The sequence below is a fragment of the Drosophila subobscura genome, chromosome O, assembly GCF_008121235.1.
Source record: "Drosophila subobscura isolate 14011-0131.10 chromosome O, UCBerk_Dsub_1.0, whole genome shotgun sequence".
In the NCBI taxonomy this organism is placed as follows: Eukaryota; Metazoa; Arthropoda; class Insecta; order Diptera; family Drosophilidae; genus Drosophila; species Drosophila subobscura.
The window spans coordinates 27,597,509-27,618,547 of record NC_048533.1 but is presented as its reverse complement, the minus strand read 5'-3'; the positions used below and the strand labels follow the sequence as shown (position 1 = coordinate 27,618,547).

General features: G+C 45.5%; 1 protein-coding gene across 1 annotated transcript; it reads right to left on the bottom strand.

Moving 5' to 3' along the window:
* Positions 1–8,152: 8,152 nt before the first annotated feature.
* LOC117896671 lies at positions 8,153–19,838 on the bottom strand. The gene is made up of 2 exons (XM_034805118.1): positions 19,834–19,838; positions 8,153–8,848 (listed from the first exon to the last, which is right to left on the bottom strand). Exon 2 carries the CDS (start codon positions 8,799–8,801, stop codon positions 8,166–8,168), a length of 636 nt encoding a protein of 211 aa, XP_034661009.1. The 5' UTR covers positions 8,802–8,848; positions 19,834–19,838; the 3' UTR covers positions 8,153–8,165.
* Between the last annotated feature and the right edge of the window lie 1,201 nt (positions 19,839–21,039).

Genomic DNA, 21,039 nt, shown 5'->3' with positions numbered 1-21,039 from the left:
ACGAGTGCACGGCCCGTACATCCTGTCAATCCTCGTATACTTATGCGCATCCGGTTTGAAATGCACGCAAACAATGCAGACACACGAACACACACACACAGATACACACAAATGCCATGGCAGTTGCAGATACATTCCCAGCCGCATATCTGCATCTCTGCCGCTGTCTGTCCGTCTGTCTGTCTGCTCCCCGCTGGTTGCCATTCGACCGGAAGAAATTATTGTTATTCGAATTGATCTGCCAGCAGTCTCTGTCGCTGCACTGCACTGCATTGCTGCTGCCGTTGCACTGTCGCTGCTGCCATTGCGGTTGCGATTTGGCCTAGCGATAGGCTGCTGCTGGCTGGCTGCTGCCACCGAAGCGATATCTCAGTGGCCCGCCGGTTACTGCCAGCTCTCTGATAACGTCAACGCAGCAACGCAGTGGGTATCCAGCGCACGTTTTTTTTTTCCTGCTGCCACAGTCTGCGTTATTTATTTGCGCTCACATATGCATAAATAACGTGGGGGGAAAACCCACGCACACCCCACCCCTGCTGCTGCTTGCACAATAAATTGCAAAAATATTATTTTATCAACAATAATTAATTAAATGCACTTAATTGCGTGCCGCAGTCGCATTCGCTGTTGCAGTTGCAGTTGGAGTTTCTTTTTGCTGTTTTTATACACTCTCAAAAGGGTATTATCGGAAAAGGGAGCTCGTCAGTTATCTGGTGGAATCTTAGCACAGATGAAAAGCGAGAGCGATAAAGATAAAATCCAACAAAGTTCCCTTTTAACTTCCAAAGTGTATCTGCAGCTTCGGTTCCCAATTCTGTTGTTTCCTTCCCTTTATTTGGTGTTGGTTGTGTGTGTGTGTTTTTTTTTATCCCTCTGCTGTCCCCCCTGCTCGACCTTGTTTTTCAGCAGCTGCAGCTGCTGCTCTTCCTGATGATGGGTGGACGAGGACTGGGCACTGGGTGGAACATGGTCATCTGCATCTGCATGCATATGCTTGAGCAGCGTTGTAAGTAGCCATGTAAGTGGACAAGTGGCCGCGGGTAACAGTTGCCGCTTGCCGTTGTTGCAACTGCAACTCCTCTCCCAATGCCAATCCCAATCCCAATCCCCTCCCCTCCCGTACCGCACCGTGGCTGGCACTCTTCGCGATTTATGCGTATTTTTAAGTGGCATTAAGTGCGCGTTAACATCTTATGAAGCCAGCGCGGAGGCAAGCCATAAATTATGTGCAGTAACATCACAACACAACAGCTGGAGGGCCATTAAACGCCCCGAAAAAAAAAAAAACCCAAATGCTAATTGACGAGAGTTCGGGCCAAGTGGTTGGTTTGGCTTTAAAAATGTGCAGCAGGGCAGCAACCTACGCGGCTAATTGGGACAACTGCCACCAGTGATGCTGCTGCTGATGCTGAGGCATCTGGTGGCTGCCAGTTGCCCATTGGTATTTGCGGCTGGGTTGTTAATGAAGTTTGTAACTGTGGGAACATGGACATGCATCTGCGGCAAGAAGGAAATATTATGCATACGCCATGTTTGCCAGTTGTTTGTTCTGGGATACAACTTTTACACAAAATCCTGTTCTACCCCTGGACATTGTACGTTCTTTTGAACACATTTAGTCTCAAAAGTATCTGTGTCTGTAGCTGTAGCTGTGTAGCTCTCTGCATGTGTGTGTCTCTGTGTTTGTATGGTAATTTACAATCCCTAGTGTACGCATGCCTCCCCTCCCTCCCAGCACGCCCCTGTATGGGTAAATTGTTAAATTTATATACAAAAGAGAGAGAAACGTTGCAGCGCTGTAACTGTGACTGTGGCTGTGTGCTCTGTGCTGCAACTGCCAAAGTAATTTGCGATAAGTGCGTCAGATTCTTTGGGGAATATTCGACCACATGCAGTTGCCCCACAGCAGTGTCGCCCCACCACCAACACCCAACCACGACAATGATAATGCAACCACAACAACAAGTAAAGTAAAAGTAAAAAGTGAATATTTATTTCGGCATTTCGGTAGGGCTGGGGCTGCTGCTGCTGCTGCTGCTGCCCTCTGCCGATCTGTGGGCTAAGATTAAAGCAAAATTCCTCTCCAGACCACAGCAAAATGAAGTTTAGCTACGCTTTGATTAAAGGATACGTACGCTGTGCTGCAGGAACGTTTCGAGTTGAAATGTCAATTGCATTTACATGCATGTGGTGGAAGAAAGGGGTGAAAATAATGCTCTTGCGCTCAATTATGGATAGACAGTGCGGTATAGAAGTGTATGCACAGAGGGAAAAGAGTAAACAAAGCAATAAATAGTTTTTTTTGTATCAAATTTAATTGGTCTTCCCCATTTACTTCCATTTACTTTAAAAAATTCTTAAAATTTTCCAAAATATTTACAATTGTCTTGCACGCATGAAACGCACTGTGCTGCATATGCCCCAAGGACATTGGCAATCAGGCGGGCTCTTGGTCGGCGTGAAGATGGAGAGCTGCTCAAAAATCCCGAATACATTTCATTTGTGGCTTGTCCTGCTGGCCACACAGTCGCTGCCTTCCGCCGTAAATAAGTCACAAGTGTATGCATATGCATATATGTATGTATGTATTCCGTAAGTATATAAAACAAAGAGGCAATTTGTATTTCAACTTTTTCACTCCCCATGCCTCCTTCCCGCGCATTGCTGTAATAATAAATTGCATCAAAGTATGCAATGAAAATAAAAATGCCAGTGCGTAATTAATGAGTCAAGGTGGTGTCATATGGTGCTTACCCATACATACATACATACATACAGCAAGGACCATGTGGAGAGAGGGACATGCACACACTCACACAGAGAGAGAGAGAGAGACATGCGACGACTTTGCTGTACATTGCGTGTTAAGTCGCGTATTTCATGGCGTTTATTTATTATGCACAAAGTGCCATCGCGTATGCCGCCGCGTAGCTGGAAGCATTCTCCACCAAAATTATTGACTCAATTTGTAAGCTTGCGTACACAGATACACGCACACACACACACACACACACCATCTCGCACTCACTCCAGAGACACGTACGTGTGTAAGCCTCGCAGGCGCGTTAATTGCTTATGGGGCGCACATTATTCAGCTGTCATTCGGCGGCGGCAAACGCGCTGAAGCTGTCGCTGTCGCTGGCAACTCTGGCCAAAAGCACAGAAGAAATGGCCAAAGTTGCGGCTTTGGCAAACAATTAGGCAGCTAATTTTCAGGCGGCTCTGGCAGGACGACAGGCAGGCAGGCAGGCCAAAAAGGCTGGAACGCGACCTAATCCTGTCTGCTGTCATGCAGAGAGCGAGAGAGAGGAACAAAGGAGGCAGAGCTAGAGACAGAGGCGTTGTCAGTCAGCCAATCCTCGAGAGCAGCGGCACCAACAGCGAGAAGATAGAATTTGGTATGAAATTTGGGCCAGCAGCTAAATCACTGCCAAATCCTTTTGACAAATACGCACACAAGGACACGCAGACACACACGACTAAGCTGCTGACTGGTGCCTGCTGAGCTGAAAGGAAACGGAAACGGAAACACACACACACACACACACACACACGCGCACTCACACACACTAATATGGCAAGTTATTCAAAAGGCATTCCAGATCGAGATAAATGCACTCTGAAGCTGTAGCTGTAGCTGTAGCTGGAACGAGTGCCAGGCGCCTGTCAACACCGAAAACTAAAAAGGTGACAAGGACAAAGCGGCCACGCAACGCATTTAGGAGCCCAACTACCCACCTCTCCTGGAGCCTTCTGGTTTAGGAGGCAGATGCCACAGCAGAGCACATGGCAGCTGTCATGCGTGTGCCATGGAATGGCTCCGATTTCTGCGGCGCTGCTGCGGATCCTGCGGCTTATGGCTAAGTGGCGCAAGTTGCAGCGCTGCATAGGCGAAGCGCATCAATCAGGCAAAGGCATCCACGACGAAGCCGTCTCCTGTCAGCCGTAATTTACGCGCATTCACGCTGCCTCCTCCTCCTCGTGGCACGGCAAATGGCAAACAAAAGACTTAGACACAAGAAACGGGGGACATGTGGCAGGCGGGTAAGTAAAGGTAAAAGATAGACAGACAGCCCGTCACAAATCGTTTTGATTTTTCGCACACACGTGACTGATTCGCTACGGTCTACGGGAATCCAGACTCCGGTGCATTAAAGGCGGAGACGCCGAGTCTTCTTCCGATGATTTGGCGTCTGACAGAAATCTCGGCGAAAAAAGATGATGCGCTGATGCAGCAAAAGAAACAACCTCCTCCAGGAGTAAATGAACGATGCAGAGGCAGACAGCAAATAATTTGAGCCTGTGGGGACGGCAAAATCAACTTAAAAGTGTCGCTTGAATGCTTTCAGACCATTATTAAAGTTTGTGGGAGGCAATGGTCTCTCATTAACATTAAAACAAACTCTAATTTAATTTGAAACATAACCCCATTGCAGCGCTGTGAGCTAATTTCTGTGCAACATTTTGCCCCAACTAATTTCAAACATTTTTGCAACATTTGTAATTAATTCAATACAAAATCATAGCGGAGGGGTGGTATGGCATGCTTGTGCTGGCAAAATCAATTCCTTTGCCTTTGCAGGTGATCATTAGATTTGGTGGCAAGTCGCAAACGATTCGCAAACGTGTTTACTACATTGAATCGATGCTATTGTGGCATGGAATTGAATTATAATAACTGTTTCTGTGTTGTCAGCGTTGCCTCAACATTGTCGGTGCGTGTGTGTTTGTGTGGCTTTGTGTCTCTGTGTGAGCATCAATAATGTGTGTATCTGTGTGCTACAACAATGTGTAGCGTGTATCGATGTGTGTGGTGGGCTGGCTGTCTGTTGCCTGGCAAGTACGTGACAGACGCAGTTTGGCGCGATTAAATTACGTTTATGATTATATTTTGCTACAAACACAATGGCCAACACACGCACACACACACACACAGACAGACACTGTCATAAACACACAATCCACGTGAATGGGCAGACAGGACAGCCGCCGCATTGTATTGAAGTGAAAATGGTTAACAATTGTGGCGAGTAGAATGGCAACAATAAGTCATTGAAGCATGGATGCTGCTGCTGTTGCTGCTGCTGCTGATGGATTTTCCCCATTAAACGTTAACTAAACAACCATTTTTAATTGCATTTTAATTAAATCAGCCGGAGTGTATGAGTATCTATCTGCTCCACTCCATAATATCCCTCAGATTAACCGCACTTTATGCAAATGGGTCGGGTTGGGTACTCTCAACCTCAACACTTCCTTACAATCTCAAACACTTTTGTGCTTCAATGAACCACTTGAACTGCGCCTCAAAGTGCTGCCCACTCCACTGCACCCTCCCCCTCCCCACCCCTCGCTCGCTGGCGCCTTCTCCAGTGGCGGTGGGGAACCTCTCGATGCCTTCCGTCAGTAGTCGCTTTGCCGGAGCTGACATTAAATATCATTTCATCTGACGCTTATTGCTTATTGCGTTCGGGGGGTGCCCTGCTCTTACACATAATATGGAATTAATAACAATCATACGCCACGTTGCCCCGTCTGCCAACCCGCTGCCATTTGCCGCTGACAGGAGGAGCGCATTTGGGTCTATAAGTTCTGCACGCGCAAGATTTCTAAAACTGTCAGAAATTGCAGTAAAATTACGCAGAGCACAGCACAGCACCAGGCATCGAAGGAGTCGGAGCAGTCGGAGCGGCAGGCGCTGGAGCGCAGCTGCCAGAATGCTTATTAAAATATAAATATGCTAAAACAAAAAGCGCGTGAGAACGCCAAATGGATGAAGAAGGCAAGAAACAGCACAAACAGAAAGCAACACGGAGCAGAGCAAAAGGCAACATGGGGCAGAGGCAGACCATGGTCAGAGCAGAGCCCAGCGCAGTCCGAAACCAACTGAAAATGGAAGCCAGTGCCAGTGCCAGTGCCAGAGCAAGAGCTCTCCTTGCCTTGGCTAAAGTTAAAAAACTAAAGTTTTATACTATAAAATAATTTCAACTACTTGAAATAAGCACGCGCCATTGAGGGGTGCGGAGATCTCAAGAACGAGTTCATAGGATGGGGGTAATATTCGCACACACAAACATACACACAAACAACAGAAAAAGGAACAAAGGCGAGTACAAAAATGTACTAGAAAACACAACTAAAGTGGAAATTTCATGCGCGCAGTGGAAACTTTAGCACTTTTCCTACCCAACCCAACCAATGGCCGTTCCTCCCTTGGGGGGTGGAACTCTGACAACCAACCATTCCAAAGGGGGGGCCAAGGCAGAAAGTTCTTCTTGGCAAACAATGCACAGTTATTCTTTTGGGCGAATTTCGGACCAAGGTTATTTCGATATGTATTAAGGCGGGTTTGGAGGGTACTGGACCCCGGCAATGGAATCTGCGTTCAGAAAATACTGCGCTCACAAATTGAAAAACAAAACAAAAATAAGTGGGTAACTTCTAAGGCACGAAGCTTTAGATACCCTAACATTTACGGGCATTAAGAAAGGAAAGAGAGGACAGTGCACTGCCTGAAATGTGGCTTAAAATTATGGCAATTTTTAATTCTACTATTTTTCCTTTAAATAATAAAATTTAATCCCTATTTATCTGCTAAATAAATTAAATAAATAGAAAGTATTCTCGGGGTAGTACAAAACAAACTAAAGAGAGCCTCTCCTCGCCTTGGCTTATGCATTTTTGATGGACTTAACAGTGGAAGGGGCTCAGGCCTGGTAATAATTCGATTTTCATTAGGAAATGCACACAAAGAATACAAACTCCGACTGGGTATGCGTCTGTTCCTGTGCCTATGCCTTTGCCTTTGCCTCTACCTCCACCTCAATCTGCATTTGAGGCGCAATTAGACAAACATTTCATTGGAGGGGGTGGGCAGGCGGCAGGCGGTAGGAAGGCAATAAGCAACAACTCCAACAATCAATCAATTAGCCAATTAGTCGACAAACTCAACACGCTCATCAATTCCCAGGCAAAACTAACTAATTTGCGCACACAGCTAATCAAATTTAATTAAGACATCCAGTAAATATCGTGGCATACCATTACGCATACGCCTATGCCTACGCCTACTTCTATGCCTATTCCTACGCCTTTTGCTACCGCCTATCCAACTATCTGTACGTCCATCTGTTGTCTGTTTGATTTACCCGTGAAATATGGTCTTGGTACACGGAACCCCCAGACCAGACACTACACCAAAACTCTCCACAGCTCAATGTAACATTTTCGGTTATCATCGCCAATGCGTGGCTGGGTTTGGTTCCGTTTGGAGGCCTAAAAGCGTGCACCGCAAAAAGGCTTACCTTCAGACAATGCGTGCCACGCCCCGGCGCCTTCATCGAGCTGTGCTTTTGTTCAAAACTTTGAATCCCAATGCCGTTCCGTACCGTACCGTACCGTACCTGTGCCAACTGCACAGACAAACACACACACGTGTCTATGTGGCAAATCGGACCTACGGCCATTTTAGAATTGTGTTTTTTTGCAGTTGTTGCTGTTGCCAACTTGTTAGCTGTTTATTTGCGCATTAAAGACCCCAACTACTGCCTGCCAGCGTCCTACCGAAAAAGCCAAGCAATTCCTCCTGTATACTGTTTGCATTCCGACTTGGTTACCCCCGATCCGGATACGGGCCCGTGCGTTCAGATAATCAACTAAACACTTCATTATTTCGTCGGTGGGAGGAGTGTGGGACTGCTGTTGCCGTTCGGCTGCAAATTGTTTTACCAATGCGTTCCGGAACCGGGAGGTGAGTGCGGATTTCACGCGAAAATCCGCTGGTTGGTTTCGCGCATTTTCTATGCACGCGTTTTCCTGCTGCTTTGGTTTTTAATTGAATGATAAAACATCGTTCCACACTGCCTATTCTGATCCGCAGTCAGAGGCATTAATTTAGATTAGCGCACGAAAAAGTGCGGGCCCTTCCCCTCTTTTATGTGTTTGGGTGTGTGAGTGTGTAAATAAGTAGTTGTTGAAAGGTCCCGCCCCGCAATTTGAATGAGATTGCATACATTAGATAGAAGGCATAGCAAAAGGTGCAGAGAGAGGGCAAAGTTGCCCAACAGCCAAAGTTATATTGCATTTACAATTGTAGCTTAGGAATGTGCAAAATTAGAGATAGATAGCTAGAGGGCATCCCATTTTATATTGTTAAATAAACACTTTTAATTTGCATAAATAGAGCCCACGGGAAAGATCACAATCTTGCGCCGATCATTCAGCATCAAGGACTCGTAGTGATAGCCACGGCTCATGTGGGCACTGTGTCGACGGCACTCGAAGGTGCGCTTGATGGGCTCCATGTCCACATCGAAGCAATTGATTTTGAATGTATCGACATTGATCACGGCCACCATATCGTACATGCTGGAGACTCTCTCGTTCCAAATGCTAACCGAGGCAATGGGCAGGGATTCCTTGTGATAAACGAGCGTCGCCTCGAGGGGTGTGCGGAAGATGTGCATCGTTATGATGCCAGTGGGGCCAGCGCCCAGATAATGGTGTGGCACATCGCGTACAATCATGGGCGAGGCAGTGGCGGGCACTTTGTCTGGATTGCCAGCCACAATCTTTGCTTTTAGCAATGCCAATTTGCTGAGAGTGCGCAAATAGTTGGGGTGATTGGCCACACGGGGATCCAATGGCTGCAGTAGATCGACAATGCGATTGCAGAGCTCAGCCACAATGTTCTCCTGCACCAAGACCGTGGCCACGGCATCCAGGGCAAAGGGATTCTGCAGAGAGCCAACCAAATGGTGGAGTGCACTATTGAGATCGCCATCCTCGAATATGATCATCATGCAGGGCGCATTCCAGGCATATTTCACTTCCTTTGCCACGGTTTCCGCTACTGCAACCTCCACTTCGGATATCACTTCCGACTTGACTTCGACTTGGCCATTTTCCTGTTCTATATCTTTCTTTTTGTCTTTTACAGTCGCTCCTGGTAAGCCCTTGCCATCGTCCCAGACATCTGGCAACCGAATCCTATCCTCCCTCTCGCAGGGTAAATGGTGCATCACCATATCGTAGGTGATGATTGGTTTGAAGACCATTCGCAGTGCCCTTTCAGCCATAATATAAACGTTAAATTTTTCAAAAATATAAATGGAAATAATTGCTACAACTTTGCACACAAAAATAAATGACAGAAAAACTCTGGAATACATTATGGAATTACGCAAAACTATTGCCGGCCAGCAATCAATTCCTGTTCCAATCACTCCCACAAAAACCACTCTGGAAACTATTTGGACAATGCATCGACCGCTAAGGTTAATGTACGCAAAATATTACCCAAAAACACCGCCCCCCCCCACCCACTTCACTCTGAACTCGCGCAAGTGTTAAACAAACTGCGGCCGTGCACATTTAATAGAATAATGCAACAGCAGCAACAACAAAAAAACATCCCATAATATTTGTGGGAAATTTGCGCAAATTTTCAAATCACATACCGAAAATGATAATAAACAATGGCCGCCGCATGACACAGGCAAATGCAGTGGCAGGTGGCAAGTGGCGAGTGGCACAGTACATAAAGCGGAATAACAATAAGCAGCAACAAAATATGCGAAAGTTTCAATGCTGAATGCTGCAACATCTGTTTGGGTTGTACAAATAAAAGGGTGGGGTTTATGTACACGTAATGAGCGAAATTTCTGCTGAAGCTTTAATTGAAAATTGGCCACAATTTCGGTAATATTTAAGTGATTATTTTCGGACCCTCAACGGCCCATTTGTTCACGTATCGCCCTGCGCTTGTAGCGTTGCATGCGTCGCATCTGTGTGGCATCCAGCACAAACTCTTGGTAGTTATCAAAGATAACTCCCTCAACCGCTGGCTGCACGTCTGCGGATCCATAGCGATATCCGGCATGACGAGCCGCTGCCATGGCCAAGCGGCCCTCCCGTTCACGGCGCTCACGAGCCAACTGCCGCGCAGAGGGCGGCACCGATTTAGCTTTAGATTTTGATTTGGGTTTCATTTTCTGTAAATTTATGGAATATGAAAGTGGGAATTAGACAACACGCAAATCGCCTGCCCAGACCACAACGTCAGACAGGGCTTAGTGTCATTTTCTGCAACTGGTTTTGGGGTATTGTTCCTCTCTGGCACATAAATATTAATGAAATGCATTTCATCAGCTACACCAGATTACAAAATGTGGGCGGAGTTAACTCTTGACTTCACTTCATAACATTTCAAATGCAATTACGTTCGGCATTTGTCGCACTGCCTTTTGGTTTTTGTGCTCAAGCACGAGACGAGCCGGAGTCGGGTCCAAGTCCATTGTCATCTAATTGACAAATGAATGACTTGATTTTCCCTGACAGCAGTTGATTCGATGCGGCAGTCGGAACAGACGAGGATCCTGAGCCAGGACACAAGCATTTTACACTCATTAAGTTTAATTACATATTTTGCAGTAGGGACCCAACGCATTCCATCAGGCTGCAGGACTGCAGCACTTGCAGATGGATGAATATTGTCGCTCTCTCTCTCTGCTGAGGCGAACAATAGAGCTGCAGCTGGAGCTGCTTTACTCTGCTTAATTAATCCTCTACCATGCCTACTCCCTGGCCTGGAGTTTTGTCACAGATGAAAGCATTTGCACACACAAATACATACACAAGCCTAAGCTGCAGCTGTATGGTAAAATGTAGTCCTGTCAATATCTATTTTTGATGCTGGTTGGCTTCTCGTCTGTTCATTCTTTGAACTGTGTACCCTGATTTGTTTTGTAGCTCATTAATAACCACAAATTAACCGAATGATTTAATTATTTGTTGGCAGCAATTAATTATCCTTAAGCTGATCGATTGGCAGCCTGAACCGTCAGTATTTCAACCCCTTTCAGAGTACACATCATTTGCAATCAAACTTCAGTCACAATCTAAAAAATCATTAACCATGCATTCGAAGGGAAAACTTTTGGAGACAAAAACCTGCAACGGGGACGGGCTCTCCTCACACTGTCAGCTCGTAAAAACCAATGCTCGTTAGAGGCAAAGTTTTATGCGTTTTATTACATGACCCACCAAGCCCCCCTGCACTGGGAGGCATCGCCATCTTAGTGCCGCTTTTGGTGTGTCGTCTCCTGGCGCACGTAAAACCAAATCAGGCAAAATGGACTGGGTGGAGCGGTACGGGTGCGGCCTTACACAAATTCTAGATTTTTATCCAGACCGAGCTGCATGATTGCATTTTATGTTTGTCTTAATTTTTTATGTCTACTTTGCGAGTGTGCGCGGCCATAAATAAAGCAACAATCAATTTTCATACGCACTCTTGTGCGACATTCCCAATGTGTCTCACTCTGTGTGTGTGTGTGTGTGTGTGTGTGTGTGTGTGTGTGTGTGTGTGTGTGTGTGTGAGTGTGGGGACACGCAACTTGAGTCGTAAAAAGAAAAAATAGGGAGCAAAAGGAGCAACCGAATTGTAATCGTATATTTTAACATAATATTATTTCACACACAGATGCGAACAAAATGGGCATTTCCATTCGCACCACTTCACAATACACTCCACAACGGCTCAAACCACCCAAATACTTTCCTTTCCGATCCACTCTGAGCCACCCACTCACTTAAACATCATTAAATATGAAAATTCATCTGCAATTTATCAATTATTTATTTATGGCCATGTTCCTTTTTGCATTTTACGCATGTGTTAATGAATAATTTTCTCGCTTTTTTTTACCCCATTTTTTGGGCTCTTGTTTTCCCTTAACCCATTGTGCGTGACGTGACTGTTCTTGTGTGTTGCCGTTCAATCAATTCGAATTCGAATTCGCTTTTGCATTTTTATTGCACTTTGGCGCATTGAAAGAGAAAGGATGAGAGCACAGCACCAGAACGTGGATGAGTACGAGGACTCCTCAAATGTCGCACATTAATGCGTTGGAAAATGTTCATTGTTGTTTGTGCGGCTGCTGATTTTTCTTTTTTATTGCACAAAAGAGCAGCAAATTGCATGTGCGACGAATGTGCGAAGACAGCAGCTGTCCAGGCAGCAGACAGACAGAGACAGAGACAGAGTCCAAGCAGCAGCCAATCCACCAAATCCTCCCGTCCGAACCGGATCAAACCAAGCTCCCGTTGTCGAGGACCAACGCAAATTTGCAGCTTTGTTGTATCGCTGTTGTATACCCTTTAGAGATTCGATTCGTAGAGATTTAGTTTTTGTTCTAAAACCAATTGAAAAGTTTCAGTTTTACCTATGGCCTATGCATGATCTATGATCGTTGTTATTCCTATCCAAACTTGAGCTTGAAGTTGCTGGCAGTCTTGCTGCTGCTCTTCCTCGCCATTCCGAATCGTTACCAGAAACGTTGCCCCTGGCGCTAATCTGAATCAAGAGGTTCTAATGATCTTTGCCGATTGTTTTTGGCATTCATTTTGAATATTGGTTAACAAATATTCAATTAAAAAACGACTTCCCTCTGCAAGGGTATGTAAATCTTCGGTGAAGTCATTCTACCTCCCTTTTCCTCCTTGTATCTGTCTGCGTGGGAGCATCTGTGTGTGGGGAAGTGCGTCAGCGCGGCATTTTTCAATCAAAATACACACAATTTGCAATTTAAATGTTGATTTCGTTAATGCGGAGAATAACCCATTGGAATGCACACATATGGCCAGTCTCGGGCCTTGGGCCGGCTTTGTTATTGAACTGAAATGAATAGTTTATGCAGAGCGTCTGTCCACGTGTACGTTATGTGTGTAGGGGTATGCTTTTTGTGTGTGTGTGTGTGTGTGTGGTTCAGAGAGTTTTGGATAAGTGACCACCCGCGAAATTCCCTGCCTGGCTGCGTTTTATGACGAAGATGAATTGTAAATTGCACAGCGAATGAAATCAATTTTAATGCGAAATTCCATTGCTTATGTATACGACGACAAATGCTTATTAAGCATTCATTAAAACCAAAAACCAAAACGAAATGAACCGCATGGCACGGCATCGTGCCATAAATTGTGAGTAAACTGCGGCCAGGATAAGCGGCTTATCAGATGCAGAGTGCAGAAGGCTCTCGGTGAATGCAAAATTAAGTGTCGTACAAATTACATTCAAATCCACCTGAATCGAGTGTCTTCGGTGCATGAATTAATACGCACATATTGCACCATTATCAAATAATGTAGAAATTCCTTTTGGCTTTCATTTCATTATAAAAACTAATTTAATTGTTATTCTTTTTATTTAAAGAGAAGAGACGAGAAGAGAGAGAAGCTAAATACATGGAAATTGTTTGAATTATTCGTTTATATTCGAGTTCCAAAGATTTGGCTCAGGGATCCCAGTATTCGCACAAAATGCCTAAACTTTGGATTAATGCGGTGAAAATGTTTCAATTATTTTCATCAATTTATTAAAATTTGATAATTTGATTTATGTAAATGCCTCTTACCTATGGGAAATCTATGAAGTTGGAATTTGTGAACATAAATCGATCTCGGTAAAGTCCGTCTTGCTACTGGTTTATTAGAAGAGTAAAGAAAATCTATTCCAAATATGCTACCAAAGTCCTGCCAGCCTCCAGTGCTGCAGCCATTATTCGATTGTGAGCAAACTATTCATCCCAGTGCAATTATTAGTCAGAGCTGTCTCTCTCTCTCTCTCTGGTATGCACCACAGCACAGGCCATTTGACAAGTTGCAGCTGCCTCAACGTTCCTTGGGATGCGACGCTTGCCAAAACCACGCAACTTGACGCCGCGACTCCGCGGGCAAGTGAGAGTGTACGTCGGGGACTCGTCGCTTGTCCCTGTCTTTGTCGTTCAGGCCATCAGCCAGTCAGGCAGCAAATGAGCAAAGGGGAAAATTACATTTGGGACAAGGCAAGCGTTGCCGTTGCCGTTGCCGTTGCTGGCGTGAGGCATCAGCAAAAACGGGTCGCCTCCATTGCATGGGCATGCATTACAGGGAGGGACAGAGAGTGTGGGGAGGGTCACAAGTTCTTTTCGACTTTTTCTAGCCAGCCAGCCAGCCAGCCATCGAGTGCAAATTAAAGCGAACAGCGCACGAGCTTAATTTCACATGCATTTCACTGGCAATCAGTGCGTGCTCCACTCAACTGGTAATGCTGCGAGTAGTGGGTAGCGGTGCCCCCTGGCGATGGCACTACCACTGGCACTGTCACTAGCTGAGGGTTCCGGTGGTGCGGTGATGGCGATGGTGGTGTTGGTGGCACTTAGCTCAAGCTACTTACACTGCGCTTTGACTGGCTGATGACTAGGATGGTGGGGAGGAGCTGGTCACCCAACTCTCGTCGTGCCCTAATCCGAAACTCATTTCCATCTGCCCTCCCTCTCCACGCACAGTTTGGGGTAGGAAATGAAACTCTATCAAGGGCCCAAAGTGCAGCACTGTGCCGTGCCGTGCCGTGCCGTGCAGTCCGCCCCGAAAGTTTCTTCTTGGCCTGCGGTTGAGATAATTGCGTGTAACAGGTGTGAAAGACGGAATTTACAATGGAGATAGTGCTTGAGAGTGCTTGAAAGTGCTGAAGAGTGCTGCAGACTGCGTTTCCGGCGCCAGTGCAAATTAAGTTGAAGTTGTTGGGTTGGGGGTGGGGGTGGGACTTTCGGGGCATATCTTAATGGAAATTATTATTCATGCGCATTACGCGACACGCGCTATCTGCGACTCGCCCAGGATTCCTGGCATCTACATATCTTCAATTCATTTGGTTCCCCCTTTTTAATTATCCCACAGCCAAAAGGCAGAGGCAGAGAGAATAGCGAGAGATACTCGCACGCTCAAAAAACTTCATAGCTTATGCGTTTTTAGTGTCCTTTGGTCCTGCTTTGCCATGTACCGTGTACCGTGTGCTCTCTGTGTGTGTCCCCGGCACTACATTCTCATTAGGCCGGGCCCGGCACGGCACGGCTGTTGGGTGAAAAGAAGAAACGAAGAAAAATTGCTTTAGACTGTATGCCACTCCCCTCCCTTTTTTTGGGGGGGGGTTTTCGCCGTATCTTGTGGATACACGCACTGCGCAGGGTCCAATTAAATTATTGCCAGGGTCTGTGTCGGAGCTAATAGAATAAGAAATCTTCTTTCTGCCAGCAAACGCAAAAAGCATATGTTAATTTGGTGTTGCCTTCAGAGAGGGAAAGAGATCCTGTGCGGGGCTAGAATATCCTCGGCTCATTAGGATGTCCTTGCCTTGGCAAACACTTGAAAGGGAATTTTTAATCCAAGCGTGTGAGTAATCTATGCTGAGGGTGGGCAGATGGCTGCCGGGTAGGGGCAAACTTTGCCATTAGGTAAATGTGTAAATGTGCACTGCCGCTCCAACAAATCGCAACAACTGTTAATGTTAATTATATTATACTTTCCACACACATAAAAGAAGGAAAGCCCCCTGGCCAGGCTGAAACTTTAGAGCCCTTTTAATGATCTTGCTTCTGCTCGTTCCCAGGTGCGCAACGAAACAAATAAAAGGTAAAACTTTGCCAAGACCCGCAGCTTTTGTGCAGCTGAATGGAAGGGTTCCACAAGGTCAGGCCATCCCCCCAGCAGGCAATCATTCAGAGACAACTGCAGTCATTTACTGGTAATCATAAGTTGGGATAGTCTACTCCTCCATCATTTTGGATGCCGCGACTCGGGTGAATCTCGTTGCAGGAGAGGGGAGTGTGGCTGCTGCCGCTGCACACGCATTTCATGCAAATGAAACATAATGAAATTGTAAAAGTTAGTCTCACCAAAAGATACAATTTACATTTCTCGCACAGACAATGGGTGGGGTGGCAGCCAAAGCAGAGGATAAGGTGCAGCAGTTTCAGGCGAAAAGGTGTCGGGAGGAAAAGCTGCCGGAGCAAAGGTGCCGTGGCAACCGGCAAAAACTTTGACATTTTTATGTGGTTTTGCGATTTGCTTAGAAATTGTCTTTAGCGTGGCAAGCGTACTTGACATTTAAACGTGTCGCAAACACATTTCGCCCGACAAGTTTATACTACGATTTGGCTTGCCAGTGCCATGGAAAACTTTTTGTATTTGTAGATGCAAATATCCACTGACATTTTGAGATGCACTGGAGCATGTGGTGCAGCATCCGCGAAGAGCATCCCAAATGTTTAGCGAAGGTATCCATGGGAAATTGAAGAACGTGTTCAGAATGAGAGTTGATCAAACAATGTAAAGCGGTTTTTGGCTAAAAACTTGCTGGAGTAAAATATATTTTAGCTCCAAATTGTAGAAATAAATACTTGGGAGCTAACAGAGTCGTAATTTTGGATAGACCATAGAGATATTTTTCAAACTAAACAACATTAAAACCACACAAAACACATTCCAAAGATACAAATCTATTTTCTTGCATTTATTTCCAACTTGTAATTCGTTTTGTTGTTGTGTAAAAAGACAACATAAGGACACCTGGGCCAAGCTTCATGCTTTTGAATATTATCTTTAGCCTTTTCCCTTGACAGCATAAGCTTTTGCGAGTGATCTTCCAGCTTTTGGTTATGTTTGTGGCTTTATGACTGGATAAATCTATTTTAATTGAAATTTTCAACAGAGGTCGGCCTTTTTGCCCGTAAAGACACAGAGAGAGAGAGTGTTTCCTGGCTGTAGTTTATTAAGTTTTGTGCATCAGACACGCCAGCAGTTTATTGGCTTTCCACACCATTTGGCAGGTTAATATAATTTCCCGATTACTGCCGAACTACATTGAAAATTAATATGTTGGCGTGCACGCGAAATGCCGATGGAAATGTTGCGCTATTAATTGCAAATAAATATAATAATATTTAACATTTGACTGGCAAAAGGATATGGGCATGCCCCTACCCAAGTACTCGCATAAAGGAATATGCCAGGCGCACATTTAATACTTGAATTGGGTTGGTGGCAGGGGGAGAGGGGCAGGAAGGCCCGTTGCCGACTCGATATATTGCTTAATATCCGTTTCAATTTCGAGGCTGCACTTTATTCTGTATTATGGCGCATAAATAAAATCACAGCCAAGAGGCCAAAAATGTCGGATGTCGGAGCGGACAGCAGCTGAAAGTGAAGCTATAGCTGTGGCCTGGACCCGACTCCGAGTTGCTATCATAATACAGTGCGAGAAATGCTGCACAAACATACATATATAATTTTTTCGGGCTACAGTTGCACAATTTATCGTCGCATGCAATTAGGCGGACTCGTAAATTCTCCAAGACTGTCGCAACGCACACGAAAATAAATAAAATTAAAGAACAGCAGCAAAAGGGGTGAGTGGAAAGGCGAAGCACAAGAAATTTATTTTAAGGAAACTATAATTCATAATTTGCTGCCACTGGCAGTGGCTCCGCTGCTCCTGCTCCTGCTCCTGCTCCAGCTACTCCTGGTATTTATGAGCAATTGCTGGGACGTGGCAAAGATTCACTAAAGGATTCCCGAGATCAGCAAACAATAAACATGGGAAAAGTTCACCCCCCCACACGCACACAAAAACTACAAGTGCGATATCAAAAGCCAAATGGTGTAAATATTCCCATTGTAAGCCAGAACATGTTTGGAAATCTTAAAGTATTCCACTTTAGATGTGGGATGCGAGAGTGTACGTCTGGACAGGGTAGGGGGGGGGATCAACGAGAAATGCAACACTTAAGAATTCAATTGGTGAGGCAACAACCAAAACCCACACAACTCTCTGAGTGTGTGTGTGCGTGTGTGGCTAGTTTACCTTTTCAACAGGAACAGGAACAGCAGCAGCAGCAACAGCATCAGACGAGAATCGTGCATTAGCAGTACAGTTTTGTGGCATAAAGAAAGCTCTTTCTTCGTGGTGTGAGTGTGAGTGTGAGTGTTAGTGCGAATGTGCCCCCCCAGCTCAGTCAAAGCACCCGGACGCAAACAACAAAACGCCCATTAGGTTGCACAATAAAAATGTTTAAAATACTATATAGAGCCATATGAATGTATGGCGGAATACAGACCTCCAATGCGGAGCAGCTACATGGCAGATAAAAAACGACTTTGTAATGCTCTGCGATTGAAAAGAGCGGCTTAGGGAATGGGCTAGAGGAAGCTTAACAAAAAACGCCCTACAATATGGTCATTGAAATAGAAAGAAAACAGAACTTAATGGAACTAAATATTTTAAAATAATGAAAACCAAAATAATGTATCAAGACATTTAGACATAATTTATAATACAATAAATCAATCTTTCTAGAGGGTAAATCCAATTCAAAAACCACACATAAGATCATTAATTTTATTGCCGCAAATGAAAATAAAATATGCCCAACCCGAATAGTAATAAATATACAAAAATCAAATCGATAAAACTAAAAATGAGAGGAATATCAATGCAACTTTTCGTGGCTCTGGTCATTTCTTCAATCCCTCTGAAGATCCTGTTATTCGTAGTGTATCCACTGTGCCGTGTAGATCCCACCGCTTCATGCCAGCTTCTTGCTACAACAATGCTTGGGGGTACTTTGTTGTGCATAAATAGCCAGACTGTTTGCACTTTTAGACGCCTGTACGTGTCTTGTGGCATGCCTCAGCAGCTTAAAGTTTACCCCAAGCTGCAGATTTAACTCTGCACAGAAACTCGAGTGCCGAGTGCCGAGTGCCACGCTGCGGATGCTCAGCACGCAGCCAAATCAGGACTGGGCTGCTTTTTTTGCATGGCCCAAATGGCGGACAGGCCGTCAATATAGGAAAGCGCCAGCCTGCCAATCGCCGCTACACATTTATGACAGCAGGCTCATCCCTTTTCCCTTTTTTTTGCCATTAACCAAATGCGACGCTGATGAGCGGTGGGGGGAGGCACACAGAAAAAAGGCTGCACTGGCAGCAGCGCACTTAGCGGCAGAGCCAGGACCAGGCAAAGCTGGCAATAGAAGGACCAAACAAGGCCAGGATGGCTGGATGGCTGGCTGGATGGCAGTCAAACCAATGATTGTCCTTTGGCGGGCTGGCTTGCTGGCTTTCTGGCTGGATGGATGGAAGGATGGGTCCTTGGCTGGATGGCATAGCAATTGAAGTTGAGTTTGAAGTAGCATCTCGTTGGGCTATCAACGCCATCATTGCCATCATCATCAACGCCAGGACGTCAGCCGCGCCGCTGTTGCCGCTGCCATGGCAAAGGGCAGCCGCTGAAGCGACTCCTTGCTGGAGATGCCGGCCCCCAATGCAGCTGGCTGTTTTTATTATTGTTATGGGCCCATAACTGTCAGCGCAATAAATTTTCCATTTTGCTCAAGCACCACTCTCATTACAAATGCAACAACCTTGCTGTTGCTGTTGCTGCTGCTGCTGTTGCTCCTGCTGCTGTGAAAGAGATGACGGATATTCAAGGAGTTGGCGCTGTTTGCAAATCAGTCTGCCTCCGCCCAGCGAGCGAGCCGACAGCCAAGGCCAAGGGTTAATTAAAATGCGCCAAATCAGTGTCATTAGCGCCTTCAATTTAGCAGTCGACGCGACGCCCCTGTCGCCTGTCTCCTGTCTCCTGTCGCGGCCAGCACTTTGAGCACACAACGTACTTTGTTTGTTGTTTTTCTTTTTTGGCGTCTGAATGAGGCGGCAGGCAGAGGAGCCTGGATCTGCCGTCATTTGCCTGGCAGCCATTTTAATTTAATTGCACGCCGGCAGCGGAAGTCGAGTGCTGGGGAGTGAGAGAGAGAGTCGAGTGAGGGTCGACCCGGAAACGCTCGCAGCGCTGCAGGTTTTGTGTGCTTAATTGCGGCGGCTGTTGCGCATATCACAACTAGAGATGAGCGCTTGCACCTGATCGTGTTGGGCAGCACATATGTATAGCTGCAAAAGTCAAGTACTTAATGCAGAAAGCTCAAGAAAATCCCGGAGATCTTATTTGTAGAGAAAAAGAACAATGAGCAGAATGTGTTGTAAAAACTCGTTAGAGGAGCATGAAAAATTATCGGAAATATTGTTGTTTCCTCCATCATTCTTCCATTGCAAGAAATCGTCAAACAATAGGCGATGAAGTAAGACTTTTAATCAGTGAAAAATTAAATTTTGCGTTCCCAATTGGCTGCACTTTGAGCGCATATTCCTAATACTTTTTACAGCTGAAATCTCTTTGAATATGAACAGCAACCAATTAGGATATCGTGATACATCCTCAAGTCACGCGCTCATCTGTTAGACATCTGCTGCAGCTGCTGCTGCTCTTCCTCCTCCCTGCCTTGTGCTGTTGTTTTGGCCAAAATCGCATTCGAGCGTGCAAAAACATGTCGCTTTTAGTTTTAGTCCTGGCCGTGTCCTTGTTGTTTGTTCTCGTTCTAGCCGCTGGTCAGTCCGTTGTACTGTCCCGCTCTGGATCTCCCTCTCTCGCACTCTCTCTAACTCTGTGCCTTCCGGCAGTTGGCAGCATTCAAGGCAAAACATGTTTGCTTGCACAGGTGTGAATGTGTACGTACGTCGCTGGCGTGAGTGTATTTGTAATGGCGGCATGTTTTTTGGGCGACACACACACACACACACTCGCCTACACCTATACATATGTACATCTAAAATTCATTGTTCATAAGACATGAACGCATTTTGCATGGTCCAATGCATTTCCGTGTCGCCTGCAGGTGTCGCTCTCTCTCACTCTCTCTCTCCCGCTCTCTGTCCTGCCGTGCCGGACGCTGTTGTACTTTTGCCAACACCCCCAATCTCTCTCTGTGTGTGTGTGTGAGTATCTTTGCATAGCGACATGTACAAAATGGCGTCATTTGACTGCAGGCGCATTAATTAATGTTTTGAGCCGCAGCAGCAGCATCAGCAAACAACAGAAACACAGTCAGGATAACAATCCAACGCGATACATATTTACTCATGCATACATACATTTGTACATATCTGTGTACATATTAATGCATATTACATATTAGATAAATTTCTACGGACAGCAGAGATGGTTGTAATAAATTCTGTACTGCAGTGGCGCAGATCAAACTATCGCTTCGTTTAATAACTGCCCGTTTAGCCATGGAAATATTATCATAACTGAAGGGAAATCCATCACGAGAAGTCTGTCAGACTGCTGTAAGCTACCCTCTCAGTTTATACCTTTTAAAATATTTAAAA

Coding starts and splice junctions, on each gene's coding strand:
- LOC117896671 (XM_034805118.1), bottom strand. CDS start 8,801: ATGATGATCATATTCGAGGATGGCGATCTCAATAGTGCACTCCACCAT.